The 20,582-nt window shown below is 47.3% G+C and overlaps 1 protein-coding gene across 1 annotated transcript; it reads right to left on the bottom strand.

The window, feature by feature from the left end:
• Positions 1–4,664: 4,664 nt before the first annotated feature.
• Positions 4,665–18,624, bottom strand: LOC136651216 (growth hormone-releasing hormone receptor-like). Its single transcript, XM_066627408.1, has 13 exons — positions 18,607–18,624; positions 18,407–18,509; positions 16,397–16,504; positions 15,234–15,331; positions 11,826–11,923; positions 10,636–10,768; positions 10,098–10,251; positions 8,651–8,711; positions 7,866–7,935; positions 7,220–7,311; positions 6,701–6,830; positions 5,814–5,855; positions 4,665–4,790 (listed from the first exon to the last, which is right to left on the bottom strand). The coding sequence occupies exons 1-13, from the start codon at positions 18,622–18,624 to the stop codon at positions 4,665–4,667; spliced, it is 1,233 nt and encodes a 410-aa protein (XP_066483505.1).
• Positions 18,625–20,582: the final 1,958 nt, after the last annotated feature.

Genomic DNA, 20,582 nt, shown 5'->3' with positions numbered 1-20,582 from the left:
TCTCACAGCGGCCCACCAAATGCCCCAGGGAGCACACCAGATAACAAGAGACCTGCAAGGCCTCCTGGGAATTGTAGTTAAGAACATAAGAACAGCCCCACTGGATCAGGCCAGAGGCCCATCTAGTCCAGCTTCCTGTATCTCACAGCGGCCCGCCAAATGCCCCAGGGAGCACACCAGATAACAAGAGACCTGCAAGGCCTCCTGGGAATTGTAGTTAAGAACATAAGAACAGCCCCACTGGATCAGGCCAGAGGCCCATCTAGTCCAGCTTCCTGTATCTCACAGCGGCCCACCAAATGCCCCAGGGAGCACACCAGATAACAAGAGACCTCCTCCTGGTGCCCTCCCCTACATCTGGCATTCTGACTTAACTCATTTCTAAAATCAGGAGGTTGCGCATACACATCATGGCTTGTACCCCATAATGGATTTTTCCTCCAGAAACTCGTCCAATCCCCTTTTAAAGGCGTCCAGGCTAGACGCCAGCACCACATCCTGTGGCAAGGAGTTCCACAGACCGACCACGCGCTGAGTAAAGAAATATTTTCTTTTGTCGGTTCTGACTCTCCCAACACTCAATTTTAGTGGATGTCCCCTGGTTCTGGTAAGAGGGATCAATTCGGGGCCCAAATACTGCTTGTTTGCAAACAACCCACAGAAGGAGTGGAGAAGAGAAGACGGACACAGTAGGCACAGCCAGCGCTTAGGAGACTCTAGAACTCCAGAACAAGCTGTTCTGCCTAATTGCAAGGAAAGGAGCAGAAGAGAAAACTCAGCTTTTCATGTTATACTGATTTATTCACAAATTGGACTGTGCACAAGACCTGCATCAAGACACGCATCAAAAATGGAATTCATTTGTTTTTGTTTTTTCACTGTCAGACAATTTATATCAGGATGTTTAATTCTTTCCCCCGAGTCTAACTGCATTCAAGTTTGGGCAGCCCCGTTCTACACATGTGCACTCAAGAGGACGTCCCAGTCTGTTCGGTGCTGTTTACTCCCGGGAAAGTATGCAGAGGAGCAGCCACGTGGACTGGTTAATGTGTTGGACTCCAATTTAGACCCACTGAAGTAAGAGCACGTTCAGTGGCGCGGGAAAGCGGCGGCAGCTGTCACTGGTTCTATATTGGAGAGGCGATGCTATGCTCATTCCAGTACTCAAATCAAACTGCACTGCGTCTGAAAGCTGACACTTGTAGGAGCCCAGGAGACACATCTCCAAATTCAGATTATTTTTCACAACCGGGATTGGACAGCCTCTCAGTCCTACTGTGTCATGATGGGAGAGTCAGCAAACCAAAACAGAGTCATGTCCCTTGTCTGGGTTTAAGACTCAATTAACTGCCTTAGGATTCTAAAAGCCTCAGCATTAATTCCTATTCCTTACATCACATGCTCACTTTATATAAGGCCCAGACAACGAGGGAAAACTCCCTCCTCCAGAATATTTACATTAATGTGCTCCGTCGAAGGCTTTCTGCCAGTTAAATACACATTATACTTTTTTTTGGTCTCAGCAAATGAAAATCCTCAACCTTTTATGTACCTATTAACCCCAAACACCCTTCTAATTATGATTGATTTTCCCTCCTGCAGGAAAGGAGCCCACTGAAGGGAACTGTGCAGGATGGTGTTGCTATGGCAACTACAACATGGAGTCCATTCCATGGAATGGTCCTTCATGAAGATTATACCCTGCCCTTTGATACTCCATTAACAAAAAAAAAAAAATCAGGCAGTGTTGATGGAGCTGAACACCTATGCAGCACTGGGTTTATTGTAGCCATAAAAACACGCTCGATAAGTCCTGGATCTCAGCCTGTGGCCAGATAATCTGATCCAAATGCCATCAGGTGCAAGATTCCGTTTCTGAAATGTCATTGCAAACGTCATTTTGGTGGTGTTTGTGGTGGTGGGTCAAAACCTGAAGCCTACATATAGCAATGGCACATGGTCATGACTGGATAACTACCATGGGCCCTCCTCTCTCCTGGAACAAGTGGCACTGAGAATCACAACATCATCATCACATGGGATGTTTTCCTTCCATGGTGTCTTCTGCCAAACCCCCTCTTTTGCCCACGTCTCATTGTGCCATGGGTTACACCAGTGGTTCTCACACATTTAGCACCGGGACCCACTTTTTAGAATGAGAATCTGTCAGGACCCACTGGAAGTGATGTCATGACAGCAAGTGACATCATCAGGCAGGAAAATTTTTAACAACCCTAGGCTGCAATCCTACCCACACTTATCCAGGAGTAAGTCCCATTTACTATCATTGATAAAAGTATATGCATCCATGTTGGCATCCTTCAGTCTCAGATGACTCTGGTATTGCGCTCTGAATGGTGGTTCTGGAACAGAGTGTCCTCTCCAGTGCGCGAAGCCTGGGTAGAGTAGATATGGCAGATAGACCCTGCAGCAAATCCCCCCTCTCCACGTCACTGGAATGGTCCAATGGAAAGGCAGAAGCCAATACGGTTGGTTCCAGCGGCGTCGCAGGAGTTGGCAGAACGTGACTGTGTTCAGCCATGAACTGCCTCAGGAACTCCGGCTACGGATTTTGCCTCGAGGTTGACTCCTGAAGCCTCTTCCGTAACTGGATGTAGCCACAAGGCAGTGGAGGTTTGGGATCAGAGTTTTCCTTCTCTCAAATGAGCTGCCTTCCCAGGCTGACGAGTCCCATCTACCCGGTGGCTGTTTAGTTGCCTCTTATGACAAGTGCAGCCAAACTGAGGGCCTATTCTTATCCCCAGCCCCCAGGGGAAGTATATACATAGTAGTTTGTTAAAAGTACAAGTCGGTCACATTTCCCCAAATGCAGCCACATCCCATGGTCGCATCAAATCTAATACATTAAAAATAAGATATTGAAATGAATGGAGACCCACCTGAAATTGGCTCATGACCCACCTAGTGGGTCTTGACCCACAGTTTGAGAAACACTGAGTTACACCATTGCTCTTTCTCGCCCATTATTAACTATACCAATTGGCCACATGTTTCCAAATATCTAAAGTGGAGGGAAGGGGGTGGCTTTTCCCAATTCCTACCACTTGAAATTGAATATGGCATTAAATCAGGGCTGGCCCACAGCTGAGGTGACCTGAAGCCCCCACATGGAGTGGCACATTTCAGCAAGTGGCAAGGTAAGAGAAGAGGGCTTCCAAAACCCACGTCTTCCCACTGGAGACAGAGGTACTGCGTGATTCTCTTCGTGCTTGCTCAGAGCAAACAGGAAGAGTATCTGGGCAGTGTCAGCCTCTTTCTTTCTCTGTGAAGAAGGGGGGAACCCAGCCACTGCCCCTTCTCTGCCCCCTGGCCACTGAAGAAAGCATTCAAAGGAGTAACACTGGAGCTCCAATCAGGCCTTAAACATTAGACATCTTTCCATCTTTTTTTAACAAACAGGAACCTTTGGAGGAATCCTGATGCTCTTAATATGTGGAGTGAATTTTCTTGGCTTTATGTTGTAGCAAAACTCCCCTAACAGTACTTAAAGGTCCAAATTAAACCCCTGCTAATTGGGTAAGAGGCACTTTTTCAAGGGGGTGCTCCTTTTTTTAGCAGGGGGAGAGTAACTGGCCCACCTCACCCCAGCACTGTCTGTTCTAGTGGCTGTCTGCTGGTATTCCTTTGCATCTTTTTAGATTGTGAGCCCTTTTGGGACAGGGAGCCATTTAGTTATTTGATTTTTCTCTGTAAACCGCTTTGTGAACTTTTAGTTGAAAAGCGGTATATAAATACTGTTAATATAATATAATATAAATTACACATGCTTGCTCGTCACTTATCACTGCTTGGTTCCTCAACACTGGATGATGACAACTTGCCGCTGACTCTATGAATTGGCTCCACTGAAAAGCACTTGCATTTGAGGTGATGTGCCCTGAAATGTCTGTCTGTAGTGTTTGATCTGTGATGGCTGATTTACCCATGCAAGTCACCCTGTGAAGTCAGAGATGGACATGCTTCCTCCATTTCATCCTCTTATCCTTTGTGGGTTCACTGAGTCTGAATTCCACTTTCACAAGAAATTCTAACATTAATTTGGGAACTGGAGCATGGGCAGCTAGCTGCCACTTCAAATCTAGCAGTTCTTTTGCATTTCCCCTCCCCATTTTTGTTATTGGTACACATATGCATATTGATAAAACAGTGCGCAAAAGCAATCCTTTTGGATTCTTTTCAATCCTTTTGGACTGGAATTTCTTGAATTGCACACAGACATTCCTATCCATTTAGAAAACATTACATTAAAAATACCATGATCCGGCTTATTAAAAATCACATTGCTTTTCTGTGGTGCTTCCTCAATGTGCACGTGTTCCTCAGTAATACAGAGGGGAACAGGATACGGAGGAACTGAGAAGTCTGGCAAACTGCACATATGCGGCTGAATAAAATTCAGAAATGGAGCATGGAGGATTCCTAAGGCATCCAGAAACAAGACCACACCATTCAAAGCTCCAAAATCTGGGGAGAAATTCAGATGGGGAGACTCTGAGCAGCATTCTTGTGGAATGCAGCAGCCTTTAAGAGGTGGGTACAGGTATGTGAAGCAGCTCTATGCTAAGAGATTACTTGGGGAGGATATTTTTCAGATCTCCATGACTACCTTTTTATATGTCTTTCTTTCACACTTTGGATAGTCTTCAACACACAGAGGTTGTCATTTTGATGCCAGAACTGGAGGGTGCGGTCCATCTTGTCTTTTTCCTCCAAACAGGCATAAATCTGTAGCTGTTGCCATGCCATTTCCGGCAAATTTCTGCTTGTACCTTGAAAGTCAAAGGCTTGGCGTTACTAGCAGGCTATCGTTCTAGTTTCCAGACACAGCCATTTAAAAAAACAACAACAACAACAACAACAACAACATGGGCACTTTCATTATGTCACAATGTGATCCAGAAGCAACAAACAGATTTGTTAAATTATAATTTCCACAATTCAGTTTCTAATACAATGTGATTGAATGTGATTGTCCCAGTGAAAAACTAAGCACCATTGGACAAGTTGAATTTCCTAAGAATGTTTGGAAGCCCTTCAATAGTATCAGACCATTTTTTAGGATAAGTATTGGCCAACATACGTACCCTACCAGATTATTTAGCAATGACAACTGCACATCCAATAAATTGTTTAAACTGTACAAAGTTTTATTGGACTACACAAAATCCAATATCTGTAGTTTATTTATTGTGGTTTTTCATTGCCTATAATAAAAAAAATACTCATAGTAATAGGGAATTACACTATAATGCAAAGCTTTTAAAGTCTAGAAAACAAATACATTGTCCCTTTGAGCGGCACAAAAAAGGCTGCAGAATAATCCAATTGTGTTCTTCTTACTGTTAATGCACGCTTGTGATACAAGCACAGAGTTCAGGCTCTCATTCTGCAAACCAATGATGTGGTTCAATTTTTGGTTTCAAGCAACCTGAGCTTTCCTGGGGCCAGCACAGCCCTGCAAAGCCCCCCGTGTCCACCCACAGAGCATCAACAGTAGTCCAAGAAGCTGTGCCTCAAGACCTGGCCGCAGGAGGGTGTGCACACTCTTCCTACTGGCCCTGCCAAAGGAAAGAGGGAAAGAGCAACGCTTTGGACCACTAACCACTAGAGGGCCACATCCGCATGAAGAAAAAGGAAAGGTTTCACTATTGTGGGATTATCAATTTCCATGTCTTGATGTTTCAGCAGCTTGGCTACTGGATCCCTAGATTCCATTCTCTACCTCCTACATAGCAAGGGCAGTTCTTTGCTTCCCAGAAAACACTGTTGGCAGAATAATGCCGCCTCCTTACCTCTTGGTTTAGGAAACAGAACAGAACAGCTACAATGAAGCCCTGGAGAGGAGGGGAAAGAACATGAGTTATAGTAAATTATTAGAGAATCATATGAGCAACTGCAGTGGTCATCCAGCACAGCACTGGGGGAAGCTAATGGTATGCTTTTATACCAATGATTGCTCTCTGTGGTGAATACCCTCCCCCCATTTTTTGCCTTTTCCTTATTTTTGAACACTTCTCTCACTCACATTCTGGGATGCAGCAGCTTGCAGTGAGTGCCTGGCATCCTAGATGCAGCAGCCATCACCCCCAGGATGCTCCTCTGGAGTTCTTTCTTTGCTGCTGCTGAGTTTAAAGCAAGAACCTGCAGGGGTGACGCGTGGCGTGGCATGACATCACCATCCTCGGCATTCCCCAACTCCAATCCGTGGGCTGCTGTTTGCAGGACGCAGGGGAGTCCTGAAGGCAGTGGCATAGCTAGAGGGGTGCAAAGCGCCAGGGAGCCTGCAGGGAGACTCACCGCAGTGTGCAAGGGGCCCCTCCCCCTCCCCTTTGGTGCTATTCCGGGCGGGGGAAGCAAAAGAGAGGTGAATGCCTGGCTCTGAAGGGGAGGGGGAGGGACCGCTTGTATGTCACGGTAAGACTCCCTGCAAAACGTAGTGCTTTCTACCCCCCCAGCTATGCCACTGGTTACAGCTCCCTCCGCTAGTGGGGAATGACACGCGTATGACATCCACAGGTCTCAGACTCCATGGCTCTGGTCACGTGCTGTCACTTTGTCAACAATATCTTCTTCTACGAGATGTTACTGGGCCACAGAAAAGAGACCTGGCTGTGCTGCTCTCAGCAGTCTCCACACCTCCTTCTTAACATTTAGTTTGCTCCTTAATTCCCCACTTCACCTGGAATGATCCAATGCAGAGTTCCAAGTAGAGACGGACTCCCACGTTAGCATATTCAGGAAGAAAGTTGAATATGATGTAATGCGTTCCAAACAGAGGAATGAGGAGCAGAGTTGACTTGGAGAGACGTCTAGCATGAAGAGAGAATTTGGAAAAAAGGGGGGGAAGCAGTAATTGAACCACCTTATAGCAAATGAGGTGCAAGGTCACCAGGCGTTTTCTATCCACCATCTAGTTGGTACCCAAGCTAGTGACCATCACCACAGCTGTGGCCGAGAAATTCTGCACATCCCATTCATTATTCTATGATGACTTTCTTGTGCCTGTCCTGAACTGACTGCCAGTCAGTTCCCCTGGATGACCCTGTTTTAGGGTCATAATAGAGAAAGCACCTTCTCTCTTCACAACTTTCAAAACTTTCTCAAACTGTTTCTGCTTTTTCTTCAAGCCCCCTTGTTCAATCAAAGTATTATCATATTATTCAGTCTTTCGCATTATTGATCGCAGCAGCTCAGTTACCTGTACTGAGATGAGTTGTTAAAATTGATTTGTCTTGAATCCAACTTTTTCAGCAAAATTCTGATGATGTTGATAAAAAGAATGAAGTTGACCTGTCTCAGATGATTGGGGGGGGGGGGGGTAGAGCAGAAAAGCACAAAATAATCAACCAGAATAATGAATCTGAATTAATTATAGGCATGAAATAGAGTATTTGAAGGTGGATCCTCTACACAAATTCCAGGACCAGCTTCAGGCCCCCCCCCCCCCGAAAACCTTCTACGGAGTCATGTTCTTTCTCATATGGTTCTATCTAGAGATCAGTTTTCAACTAATCTTTCTTTCCTGTCTTGCACAAGGCTGAGCATTGCAAACTAGCATGTTAGGGAATGGGTTAGAGCTATACCTTTTTTTCCTTGACAGCTAGCTTTTTTACATGCATGCAATTTAACAGACTGGAGGAACATTCAATCCTGGGAACTCTCCTATGCCAACTAAAGAGGTCAAGTCTTTCCACCTAAGTGAGAAGAACCAGATCTTGATTGCCAGAACGTGATCCTAAGATTTCAAAGCAATCTTTGAATGCTGTCCTGTCCCCACCTTGAAAGTCACTCACTTGCCACCATATGTGAAACTAGAAACTGGAAATGGAAAACACGATACGTACCCCAACCGAAAAGATAATGGGTCCCTTGATTAACCACCAGTAAGGAGAACCTTGGTTTGCATCCCAGCACCTAGGAATACCACTTTATAGTTAATGCAAATAGTTATACACTATCTTTTTAAAAGAATGTCACATTGAATTCTTTGCCATCCTTTTGTGTCTTTTTCCCCTCCCTAAGGGTTGTGTTCAGGTATCTAGAAGCTCCTCTACTTAAGAGCAGGTTAGGGTCCAGGGCCTGTATGCAAGTTGTCTTATTCATTTCAACTTCAGTATTATTGGTTGCAAACATATTGTGGAACATGAAAAAAATGTATTTACAGGATGCCCACAGAATACTACTCTCTCAATGCCAGATGTAAGGGAGTGGCAATAGGATATGGGTACCTTGTTATTTCAGTGCTTCACCGGGCATCAGGTGGACTACTGTGAGATACAGGAAGCTGGACTAGATTGGCCTTGGCCTAATCCAGCAGAGCTCTTCTGATGTATGTTGTATGGTTTTACCTTGGAAAGTGAGCTAACAAGGCTCACTGGGGCCAGCTAGAATAAAATGAATGTTTGGCAATGCTGGGGATGGGTGCTAATGCCATCTAAGGACACACGACCAGGCATGTTTGTTGCCTAAAAGTTCTTAAAGGCTCAGTCCTATTCAGATGCCACTCTGACATCACATGGACACTTCAGAGAATGCTGACCTATGAGAGGGCATGCCCTGAAAGTTCACCAAAATGCAAGGTCACCCACCATAATGATTTCTAGGAACAGACAAGTAGTTTGTTACTTACAAAGTATCTTCGAACTGCACCTTAAGCAATATCCACAGCAGAGTAAAAAATGTTGGAACACCTGTAGGATCAGAAAAAAGAGGAAGAAGGGGAGAAAAAGGACATGATCCTTCTTACAAATACATTTCTTATAAATTGCTTTTCTATCTTTTCCTTGATCTTTCCATGATTGTAGCAAAGTTAACCCAAGTGGAGCCCAGTTTCAATGCTTGGATCCTCTTTCTGCGTTGATTATGTTCCCTTGTATGCAAGAGGCTCCTGAGAGGGTGTTCAGAAACACCCCCCCAGTAAAGAGAGTAATGTGTTTCTGTGGGGCCCTCCTCTTTGGCCCCTAAAATGGAATTTGGATGTAACTGGAAGCCTGAGCAAGCATCAGACCTACTCTGTAGGCCTTGGGGGATTGCCAGGGTTCTTTAGGAGATAAGGGAAAGCTGTGCCAAGATGGTTCAACAGGTGTTAACATTTATCCAAAGGGACTGGCAGCCCAATCCTATGCATGTCTACTCAGAAGTAAGTCCCATTTGAGTCAATGGGGCTTACTGCCAGGAAAGTGTGGATAGAATTGGGCTGTAAAACATTTAAGCAGAAGGTAATATGTGGTAGATTAATTATACTTCCCCACCCTCACCACCACCACCGGTACTCAAGACAACCCACCACTCAAGGCAGTGCAAGATTGTAGTTAGAGACACCTCCAGCAGGCAGGGCCAGGTGCATTTTTGCTTAGCTTGCATATAGTGTCCTGGAAGATAATGTTTTATTTATTTTAAGGGATTCTTATTCCTTTCCCATCCTTAGAAAGGAAGCTCAAGACAGCTTGCACGGTAAAACCGAAAAATATGGCATGCAAGTTGCCCCCATCCATGAGGACCACAGCTAATGGAAACCAGTGGCATAGCTGGGGGGGTGCAAAGCACTAAGTTTTGCAGGGAGCCTCACTGTGGTGTACAAGTGGCCCCTCCCTTTCAGAGCAGGCCATTCCAGGTCCTGAGAGCAAAACAGAGGTGGTGAGGCTCCCTGGAAAACTTAGTGCTTTGCACTCCCTCTAGCTATGCCACTGACACCAACTGTATCTGGCCTGGCAGAACAGCTAATTGGTTTAGGAAGCAAGCCAATGGGGAAGAATTCAGAGTCTTGATCTTGCACTGGAATGGCTGACCAGTGTGATTGTTCCCCCCTCCCCAAATAATACCTGCCCAACCTGTATGCTTGTATGTCTTAAGAACATAAGAGCCCCGCTGGATCAGGCCAAAGGCCCATCTAGTCCAGCTTCCTGTATCTCACAGTGACCGACCATGTGCTTCAGGAAGCACACAACACAACAAGACACAACCTGCGTCCTGGTGCCCTCCCCTGCATCTGGCATTCTGGGGTAGCCTACCTCTAAAATCAGGAGCTTGCACGTCCACAGATTACAAAGATTACTCCCTAAGTCACCTTTACTTACCCCAACCAAAAAGGACAAGCCACCAGTAATATCGTCTTCCATGGGTAAAGGACGACAGCAGCAGGCAATTGATATAAAGAGCCTCCACCAGCAGCCATATGAAGTTGGTCATTGTGAAATAGTTAGAGAAAACCACAGAGATCTTGCACTCGGTCTAAGGAACAGCAAAATTTCAATTTCAGGAAGACTGTTCACTCCTATGGCATTGCCTCTCGGGGGAAAATTTTTTCAAAATGGTACTCATGGGGTTTCACCCTTAAGTATCTCAAAGCAGCCTGACTCTCCGCTCTCTCTTTTCTGTGGAAGCGGATGGTATATGCGGTGCCTGGGATGGGGATGAGCACTAGTGTCATGGCTTTGGGAGCCACTGTGGTGCAGTGGTCAGTGTCAAATTAGGACCGGGAAGATTCTGCATCACACACAGGCATGTGCCAGGATACAAATGTCCAAACTTCTGCCCCTGAGTCATGGCACAGACAGCTCTTCAAATCACAGTGACAAGAGCCGAAATGCAACCTAGTTTTTTTCCAGAGCATACCGTGGAAAAGCCGCAGTAGTCCATGCCTTCTTCTTGGAAGAGAATGACATCCTTGACGAAGATGGCCACGGCCTTCAAGATGAACGTGACAAAAAGGTGGATGTGGATGTAGTTCCTGGGGCAACGGAGTCTCCTGCAGAGACCAGAAGAGGAGCAAATAGAGGCTGAGCTGGTTTTGTGCAGCATTGTGGACGATAGACAGGTTCTGACAATTGACCAGTCTGTTTGCTAACTGGTAGCTATGGGAGTGGGATGAGGACTGGTCAGGATTAAGACCATGATGTGGGACAGAAGAAAGCTTTCACTCCTCCCAATTCCACAGCTCCAATCCACATTAGGCCCATGTTGCTGAGGTTTGCCTCTGGGCAGGGAGACGGGGGCTCCTATTGGCACCAATGAGAATTTCTCTTCTCAGGCAACCAGCCTTCTGGGTCCCAGTCCAGATAACCTGGTAAGCTGATAGAGGGAAAGTCCCCTAGGACAGCTGTTTACCAAACAGAACAGATCAGGGGAGTTGATGCAATTAGTGGAATGGAATGTTTTGTCCTAAGAGTTGAAGGCTGCTGTCCTAAGTCCACCTCCTAGAGAAGAAGTGCCATTGAATGCAGTGGGATTTACTTCTGAGTAGGTATGTTTAGGATTGCACTAGCAGTTATGGAGCAGGAAATCGCTGGGTTGAGTCTTGACTCTGCCACAAACCCACTGAATAGCCCAAGGCTGTGGTGCCCAAACTTTTTCAACAGGTGGCTTCCTTGGCCAACTGGGCCACTGACCATGGCCCCCATTAAGGCAACAATCCTAAACATTGTATAGGCTGGCAGGCTTTCATGAGGATCCCCTGGCTGGTTTCCACGGCTCACAGTTTGAGAACCCCTGGTCTAGAACAAGACACTTACAAGTACTTCAGCCTCAGAAGTGGAAAATGGAGATAACAAGAACTGGCCTACAGGACTGGGTTGTTGAAAGGATTTTCAACAAAATCAAGTATGTGGGATATACTTCACATTTGAAAGCACAACGTAAATGATAACACGGCAATTATTATGACTCATGCATAGAGACTGTTCCAGGCAGAGCTTAAATGCATTTGGAAGAAGAAATTCTCCTGACTCAAATGGTGAGCAAAAGTGCAAACACATAAGCTGCTTCTCTGACTTTCTGGCCCCCCCAGGACTCAACTCGGGACAGACCTGAACGCGACAAGGACCAGGATTGCAATGACGAGAGAGGCCGCGGAGATGCTGTAGCCCACTGTGTAGATGCTTCTAACAGTCGGCAAATAAGATGCCTATAAGAAAAAGAAAAGCAGCACTTGAACTGCTTATTATAAAAATGAACATTTGTCCCGGGCTGACTGCTGCTTGCAGCATCCTTCAGATTCCCTGATGTTTCTCTCTCTTTTTCTACTCCAGCCCATTCCCATCACTTAGACTAGTTCACTGTCCTGACCTGCTGTGGTTGTTGGCAACCTTCAGTCTCGGAAGACTCTGGCATCGCGCTCTGGATGGTGGTTCTGGCACAGCGTCTAGTGAGGCTGAAAAGGCCGATTCGGGAGTGATAATCCCTTCCACACCGGGAGCAAGTGTAGTGTGTCCCTGGTCACAACACCATAAAACTAACACAGACAATAAGATGGCAGAAAAACCCAATGCTGGGCTGCCTGGAGCGCCCAGGCTCGGTGGCACCGAAAAAGGCTGCCGCCAAATCCTGCACCTCTCGCGCTACTGTGGAAGGCTCCTCGGGAGAAGGGAACGTTCGTCCCCTTCCCCCGAGTAAGGTAAGCAGCCCCACAATGGGGCTACTCACTTTACCACCATAGAGTAAAGGCACTTGTGTAGGGTGTGCAGCCCTCCACGAGCACCCTGGATCCTGCGGAGCTCCTCCCACCTGTCCCCTGGCATGCCTCCTTCCCGCCCCCGCCGGCCTCCCCTCTCCCCGGAATGCCTCCTCCACGCCCCGCCCCTGCCCCGCCTGCCGTTCCGCAACTCAGCAGTCTGGGAGACCGCCAAGCCGCAGAAGCTGGGCAACTGTCCCGCGCTAGCCCAGCACCAGCCAGCGCTGGGCTAGCACCGGCGGAAACCCAGCGGTCAGCTCCGCGAACATGCCTTGTGGCACGTTTGCGACTGTGGTCAGCAGCACGGAGCCATGCCGCCAACCACAGGATTGGGCTCTTAGTCAGGGGTTCCCAAATTTTTGCACTGGGACCCACTTTTTTAAAACAATGCACTATAGGCAGAGGTGGGAGAAAACGGTGATAAAATAAAAACACATAACACCGTTTACTCCATTTCTCATTCGTGTAAATAAAAAAACATCTGCAAAAAAATAAAAACATAAGAACATAAGAACAGCCCCACTGGATCAGGCCCTAGGCCCATCTAGTCCAGCTTCCTGTATCTCACAGTGGCCCACCAAATGCCCCAGGGAGCACACCAGATAACAAGAGACCTGCAAGGCCTCCTGGGAATTGTAGTTAAGAACATAAGGACAGCCCCACTGGATCAGGCCATAGGCCCATCTAGTCCAGCTTCCTGTATCTCACAGCGGCCCACCAAATGCCCCAGGGAGCACACCAGATAACAAGTGACCTCATCCTGGTGCCCTCCCTTGCATCTGGCATTCTGACATAGCCAATTTCTAAAATCAGGAGGTTGCCCATACACATCATGGCTTGTACCCCGTAATGGATTTTTCCTCCAGAAACTTGTCCAATCCCCTTTTAAGGGCGTCTAGGCGAGATGCCGTCACCACATCCATACAGGCACATACAGGAGAAGGCTGACCTTAAGGTACCCAGTCCTAAACTGTACTAGCAGCTATCTGGCAAACTCTAGGAGCTGAGCTGTTTGCAGGGTAATTAGAGGCTATCTGATTTATGAATAGCCTCAGGGCTTGAGGCAATTAGTTATCAAATCTTGCCATCGGCTGTGTTTACATTCAAAGTGCACTTCACTCAGAGCTTCGCTACCCACCAAAAATTGGTTAATGACCCACCAGTGGGTCTTAACTCACAGTTTGGGAAACACTGGCAGAAGCTATCCATAATTTTCTGCTTCCAAGAAAAACACAGCACACTTGCTGTGGTAGAGAGGCGTCCCAAGCAGGCAGCCGTTTTGAAGGAGGGTGCGCAAACAGATATACAATTCTAAGCAAATTGCATAAAGCGACACTCATTTGTTGCGCAGCAGTGATGCAGGCCTACATTATCCTGCTGAGAGATACGTGCATACTTTTTAAGGGGAACATAATGTGCTGATAAGTCAATTGCAGATAATAATATGGATGTGAAAGAAATAGTAATTCAGATCAGTAATGCAATAACCGATTGTATAATGCAATAATGTAATGCAATAATCTCTGTTTTTACAGATAAATGTCACAATCATGTGACCCCAGCCTGCAAGAAGATGGAACTGGATATGGAAGTAAATTTCACGGAAGTAAATTAACTAAAAATGAAAAACAATACCATTTGGGGGAAAAATAGAGTCATGACAAAAGACCAGTGCTTCCTGAAATTGCTTAGGGGTCAGTGGCATAGCTAGAGGGGGTGCACAGCATGAGGTTTTGCAGAGAGCCTCCCTGCAGCATGCAAGAGGCGTCTAGACTCTAGCTTGGAGCACAAGCATTCAGAGGAAGGCTGAGGCTGAGGCTTCCTTAGCACAGGAAAGGGGGGGAGAGATTTGCTTAACAAGGGAGAGACCCACACAAGACCGATGAGTGTGGGGAGCGTGTGTCAGGTCAGCAAAGTTTTGCTGTGAAGAGGGTGGGTTTGGCATACACTGAGACCCTTCAACCCGTGGTGCTGAAGCCAGTCCATCGCTCTGGGAAGGCTGTAGAACTGACCAGATACACCACGCCAGATACTCCCAGTTCATTCAAGGATGATCCAAGACCCCCTGGTGCTGCCTGCCACTCTCTGAACTGAAGAGGAAGAGGGCAGGAAGTGTGAAGGAGCATCAAGCCCACCACCTGCCTCTTCTTCACACTTCCTCTTCCACTCAAGTTCTCTTCCTTTTCCAATCCAGGAGGAGGCCCGGCAGAGATGAATGAGTAGACAGAGGTGGCTGCCTGAATGGGCCAGGCTTGCAGTCACACTCTAGAAAGGGGTTCTCAAACTCTGGGTCTGCGACCCACCAGTGGGTCATGACTCAAGTTTTGGTGGTTCGTGAAACTGACTGGGCAATCAGGCTATGTGCATCATGTGTTAAAGAAGCTGCTATATGTGGGGGAGCACTACTGCCCAGTCACCTCTTGGCATTTATAAATCAGGCAATAGCCTCTAGGACAGCAATTTCCTATCACACGGCACACTGAGAAGGTGCTAAAATTCTCCAGACACACCATCGGTTTTCGAACAATTGACAAGGCACACCTCACTGCTGGTCAGAGGCTCACATTCCCAATGATGCTACTAATAACTCCCACAGCACACCTGCAGACCATTCACTGCACACCCATGTGCCACGGCACACTGATTGGAAATCGCTGCTCTTGGGCCTCGAAAAGGTTGAGAGCCACAGCTCCAGGGGAAGGGAGTTCCCTTCCCTCCAACTCCCAGGCCAAGCTGCTTTCATTGCTTGTTCAGCTCCACTCACTTCATGCAGCGCCACCTCCTCTTCCACTGAACAGGCCACGGAATATGGTGGGAATGGATCCGACCAGCCTTGCGCCGTGCAGCTTCTTTTTACCCAACCTGCAGGGGGGAAAAGGCAGCAGAATTAGACCACTGCAGACTCTTTAGCTCTGCTGCTGAAAATTCTGTGGTCCCCCTGCCTACCAAGGGCAGCCGTGAAACAGGGCCATGCACAGTCAAGGAGGGAGGGGTTCTGTGCACATGGGGGGCTTATAGGGACACAGACAAGCTTTACACTGCTTTTAAAAGAAGATAAAACAACCCTCTCTGAGAGAAGCCATACTCCTTATAGGTACAGAATGCAAGAAGCACTGTCCATAGCTCTGCTCACTCCTTCACCCTCCACAGTCCCACTCCTCACATGCAGGAAGCCTGATGGCAGCAGCGTAGCTGGAGGGGGGCAAAGCACTAATTTTTGCAAGTGCCTGAATGTGCCATGCAAGGGGCGCCTCCCCTTTGGACCCATTCCCAGCAGTGAGAGAGGTTTGCTGGTCCCATTGCAGTTGAGGTTGGGATGAGACCCACAGGTGTGGTTCTATGGGTCCAACTCCACAGTTTGCTATATATCGGGGGGGGGGGGGCAAGCCTAATGATGGAATGGATTGTTGGCCCCAGAGGAACCCCATCCTGGAAAGGAGGAGCTGATCGTATTCAGTGAAGACAACAAGAAATTGGCCCTGGAGGAGAGTTTTAAACCAAGGGGCTAATTTCTTCTCCCAGCTCGCCAAGTAAAAAAAAATGACCTCCCCCCCCCCCCCAATATGGGGCAGAGGGTAATAAATGAATTCTCTCTCCCCTACTCTGGTGGTGCAGCCAGACTTCAAACATGCCCCTATTAGTGTAACCGCGGGAGAGTGCACAGGGTCAGGGCTGGCTGGGGATACACCCAGCCCCAGATTATCCTATGGAAGATACACCTGTCAGTCATGTGCAGTCCCAACCATACAGAGAACTTGCAGGTCCCTCCCCCTTCATTTCATAGGTTTGGTTTTGTGCCTGCTGCAAGCAACAGGCTCACAGTGTTCCTGGGCACAGTGGAACAGTTAGTGAGCGACTGGTTAAGCAACAGATTCAAAAGGACTGGCTCAGAGCTGTGGGGGATGCAAGCAAACCAGGGCCCCTCACCTGGCTGCTTCATGAAGTGGAGGAGGACAGCTGGGCAGGCTAAGGTGAGAGTCTTCCCGGGATTTGTGTCTGGCCAGCACAGGAGTTGGTCCCATATTCTCTTGCAGCCTCACAAAGGAAAAATAAAACAAGCTTTGAGTGTCTCTACTTCCCTCCCCCACACTTGGAAGGGAGAAGACAAATCACATCCCACTCACACCTTCATTTAAGCCTGGAAGCTGCCTGGCGGAATTTGCTCTCCTGCTTGATCCTGGAAGGGATTCGATCTGCTCGCTGCAGCTCACCCTGGCCAGTAGCCAGGCAGGTTCCTTCTGGACCTACTTGCAGCATCCAAGCCATACTCAGGGATAGCCCCAGAAGCACATTTGTTCCACTCCTAAAACCAACTGATGGTGTGGGAGGGGTGTATTGGCTGGCTTCATTCCCAACTGCCACTTGTAGGGGCAAAGCTGAGAAGGGGGTCTTTATGAGGGGTAGTTGAGGGAGAAAGGCAGTGGTGTTGCTAAGAAATGGGGGTGGTGTGGGCCACACCGGGTGACGCGCACTGGTGACACCACTTGTCAACATTTTAAAAATCTTGGAATTATTGAATAAAACTATCACATTATACATCAATCAATGCATAATTTCAGGCAGAATGCAATGAAACAAACCACACTGAAATATCTCTATTCGATAAGAACATAAGAACAGCCCCACTGGATCAGGCCAGAGGCCCATCTAGTCCAGCTTCCTGTATCTCACAGCGGCCCACCAAATGCCCCAGGGAGCACACCAGATAACAAGAGACCTGCAAGGCCTCCTGGGAATTGTAGTTAAGAACATAAGAACAGCCCCACTGGATCAGGCCAGAGGCCCATCTAGTCCAGCTTCCTGTATCTCACAGCAGCCCACCAAATGCCCCAGGGAGCACGCCAGATAACAAGAGACCTCATTCTGGTGCCCTCCCTTGCATCTGGCATTCTGACATAGCCCATTTCTAAAATCAGGAGGTTGTACATGCACATCATGGCTTGTAATGGATTTTTCCTCCAGAAACTTCTCCAATCCCCTTTTAAAGGCGTCCAGGCTAGACACCATCTCCACATCCTGTGGCAAGGAGTTCCACAGACCAACCACACACTGCATAAAGAAATATTTTCTTTTGTCTGTTCTAACTCTCCCAACACTCAATTTTAGTGGATGTCCCCTGGTTCTGGTATTATGTGAGAGTGTAAAGAGCATCTCTCTATCCACTCTGTCCATTCCCTGCATAATTTTGTTTGTCTCAATCATGTCCCCCCTCAGGCGTCTCTTTTCTAGGCTGAAGAGGCCCAAATGCCATAGCCTTTCCTCATAAGGAAGGTGCCCCAGCCCAGCAATCATCAGTCACTCTCTTTTGCACCTTTTCCATCTCCACTATGTCCTTTTTGTGATGTGGAGACCAGAACTGGACACAATACTCCAGGTGTGGCCTTACCATCGATTTGTACAACGGCATTATAATATTAGCCATTATATAAACGGCTAAACGATAAACGATAAAATGATAAAAGGATAAATAATGAAACAATAAACAATAAAAGATTATAGTAAAAAAAACCAGAGAGGTCTGGCCAAACATCACCACGCCCACTGCCCAGAGCATTGCCCCTCCCACTGCATGGGAGGAGGTCCATTATGGGGTGACACACTGGCTTCCCACACCGTGACACTATTGGGGTAAGGCCACCTCCTGAGTGGAGGCCAGGGACAGGACTGTTGCTCTATCTGTGCCAAACAGGAGTGTAGGGCTGGGTGGTGCACTACAATAACAGAGCTGAGATATGACCAAGCTGGCTGAACTAAACTGAACACACATACCAAGCTTGTTGTCAAAGTAACACATGGAAAACAGTCCTGGTCCAACATCCTAATGCAGACAACACCCCTAAAATACTTATATGCAAAAATGAAAAAGCACCAAAATATGCCAAATGGCCACACCTCTCCAGCTTTTTCCCTTGCCAAACCCACCTATTCCCAGGATACCTGCTGTCTCATTCATTGGCTGCTCGATCTCTCTTAAGCAATCACTCTCATTTCTCTTCCACTCTGCAACGGACTCACAGTCTGGATGAGTCTGTCCAAAGCCCTAGAAGTGAGGAGAAAGTAAGTAAAAGCCTCTCAGGTGAGTCAAGCCAAAGAGCCAACACCAAACAGACTCTGCTTCAGGCTGTTGCCGAACGTACCTTGGAGAGCAAAGACATCCAGAGCAGGCCTTGGGTGACAACCAGTAGTAGCTAGAGGGGTGCCAAACACTATGTTTTGCAGGGAGCCTCAGCATGCCTTGCAAGCAGCTCCTCCCCCTCCCCTTTGAAGCCATTTTGAGCCGCTAGAACAAAATGGGGGTGGGGAGGCTCCCTGCAAAATGTAGTGCTTTACACCCCCTCTAGATATGCTACTGGTAACAACACATAAGAACATAAGAACAGCCCCACTGGATCAGGCCACAGGCCCACCTAGTCCAGCTTCCTGTATCTCACAGCGGCCCAAATGCCCCAGGGAGCACACCAGATAACAAGAGACCTCATCCTGGTGCCCTCCCCTGCATCTGGCCTTCTAAAATCCCATTTCTAAAATCAGCCCATTTCTAAAATCAGGAGGTTGCACATACACATCATGGCTTGTAACCCATAATGGATTTTTCCTCCAGAAACTTGTCCACTCCCCTTTTAAAGGCATCCAGGCGAGATGCTGTCACCACATCCATACAGGCACATACAGGAGAAGGCTGACCTTAAGGTACCCAGTCCTAAACTGTAACAACCAGCACTTTGCATGAAGCCTGGGGACAGAAAAATAACTAATGCCAAGCATCATGCCACACCAGAGCACTATTGGCCCCATAGGTGACTGGTCAGCACACTGACTACATTACAGCATTCTAGACCTGCTGACGTCAGCATTCTTGCGGTCCATAGAATACGTATTACATGTATTAATGTACTGATTTCCTGTAGAGATCTTATCTATTGTCATCAACCCAGACAACTGATAATTCAAGGGATAATTTGTCACTTCTTTTTTTTTCAAAAAACTGTGAATCCAAATGATTTTCCTAAGTGGGCCGTAGTCCCCGGGCTCTGTGCCAGCTTCATTACTCCCTTTTTGCCATTTGCTTTCACTTTTTGTTCAAATATACTTCATTTGATCTAGTGTGAAATATCAGAACAGCTTACAATAGCTCATATTTACATTAACACTAAGGAGGCTCCAGCAAGTGTGTGAAAAGGGGAAAAAATACTGTAATATTTGGAGGCTTCTTATCTTGCAATGATTGACAATCCTTTTTCCATGTGTAACTTTCTGCCTTGTATAAGCATTGATCAGTGCAAGGACAATTCATAGTGAGTTTCTTCATTGGAGCTCATGTGCATGTTGTCTGCGTGTGTGTACAACACTGAGCAGATATTCTGGAGCCCATGTGTGTTGTGTGGTGGCAGGCTCCACCCCCAACTGCATGTGCAATATCCTGTACACATACAACCAGACATTTTTAGTTTAGGGTTGGCAACTCTCTGTCAAGGTAGTCTGGAGGTTTTTCCCCCCTCTATGCCAGTGGTTCTCAGACTGGTGGGTCGCAACCCACCAGCTCGAGAAGCACTATCTCTGCCCTTGTAAAGGGCAGGGCAGGGGATGAAGGCAACACAATCCCCCAGATCACGCACACCACCACTGGGGACAGAGGAGCTTTTCTTTACTCACCCCCTGTCTGTGTTGGCCTCCTGGGGGTGCAGGGAGCCCTGCGGAGCCCCCAAATCTGTTATCAAAGAGGCAGTTCAGCATTCCTTGAAATGCACTGTGGGGTGTGACCCTCTTTTCTATTCTGACTTCAGCACGCAAAGCGTCCAGCCTTTGCTCTTTCTTTTCCTCCCTATTCATGATGGGGTGTTGCAACCCATTGATTTGTTCCCTTTAAGGCAAAGGGAGAAAACAGAATGAAGCCCTGGCAGATCAAAACATGGTGAAATCAAGCCACCGAACAGGTGGCCAGGTTGATGCTAGTAGGCTCATTTCCACACCAGAGGGATCCATATTCAGGAAGGTTTCACAATCTTCTTGGGTCATGTGGAGTGCAGAATGCAGTGATTCTATTGAGTGTGTTTCCCCAATTCATATTAACACCCTTCAGCACAATATCATGACTCAGAACCCAATCCTCTGC

This window comes from Tiliqua scincoides, chromosome 5, assembly GCF_035046505.1.
Source record: "Tiliqua scincoides isolate rTilSci1 chromosome 5, rTilSci1.hap2, whole genome shotgun sequence".
In the NCBI taxonomy this organism is placed as follows: domain Eukaryota; kingdom Metazoa; phylum Chordata; class Lepidosauria; order Squamata; family Scincidae; genus Tiliqua; species Tiliqua scincoides.
This window is presented reverse-complemented; position numbering and strand designations above follow the sequence as displayed.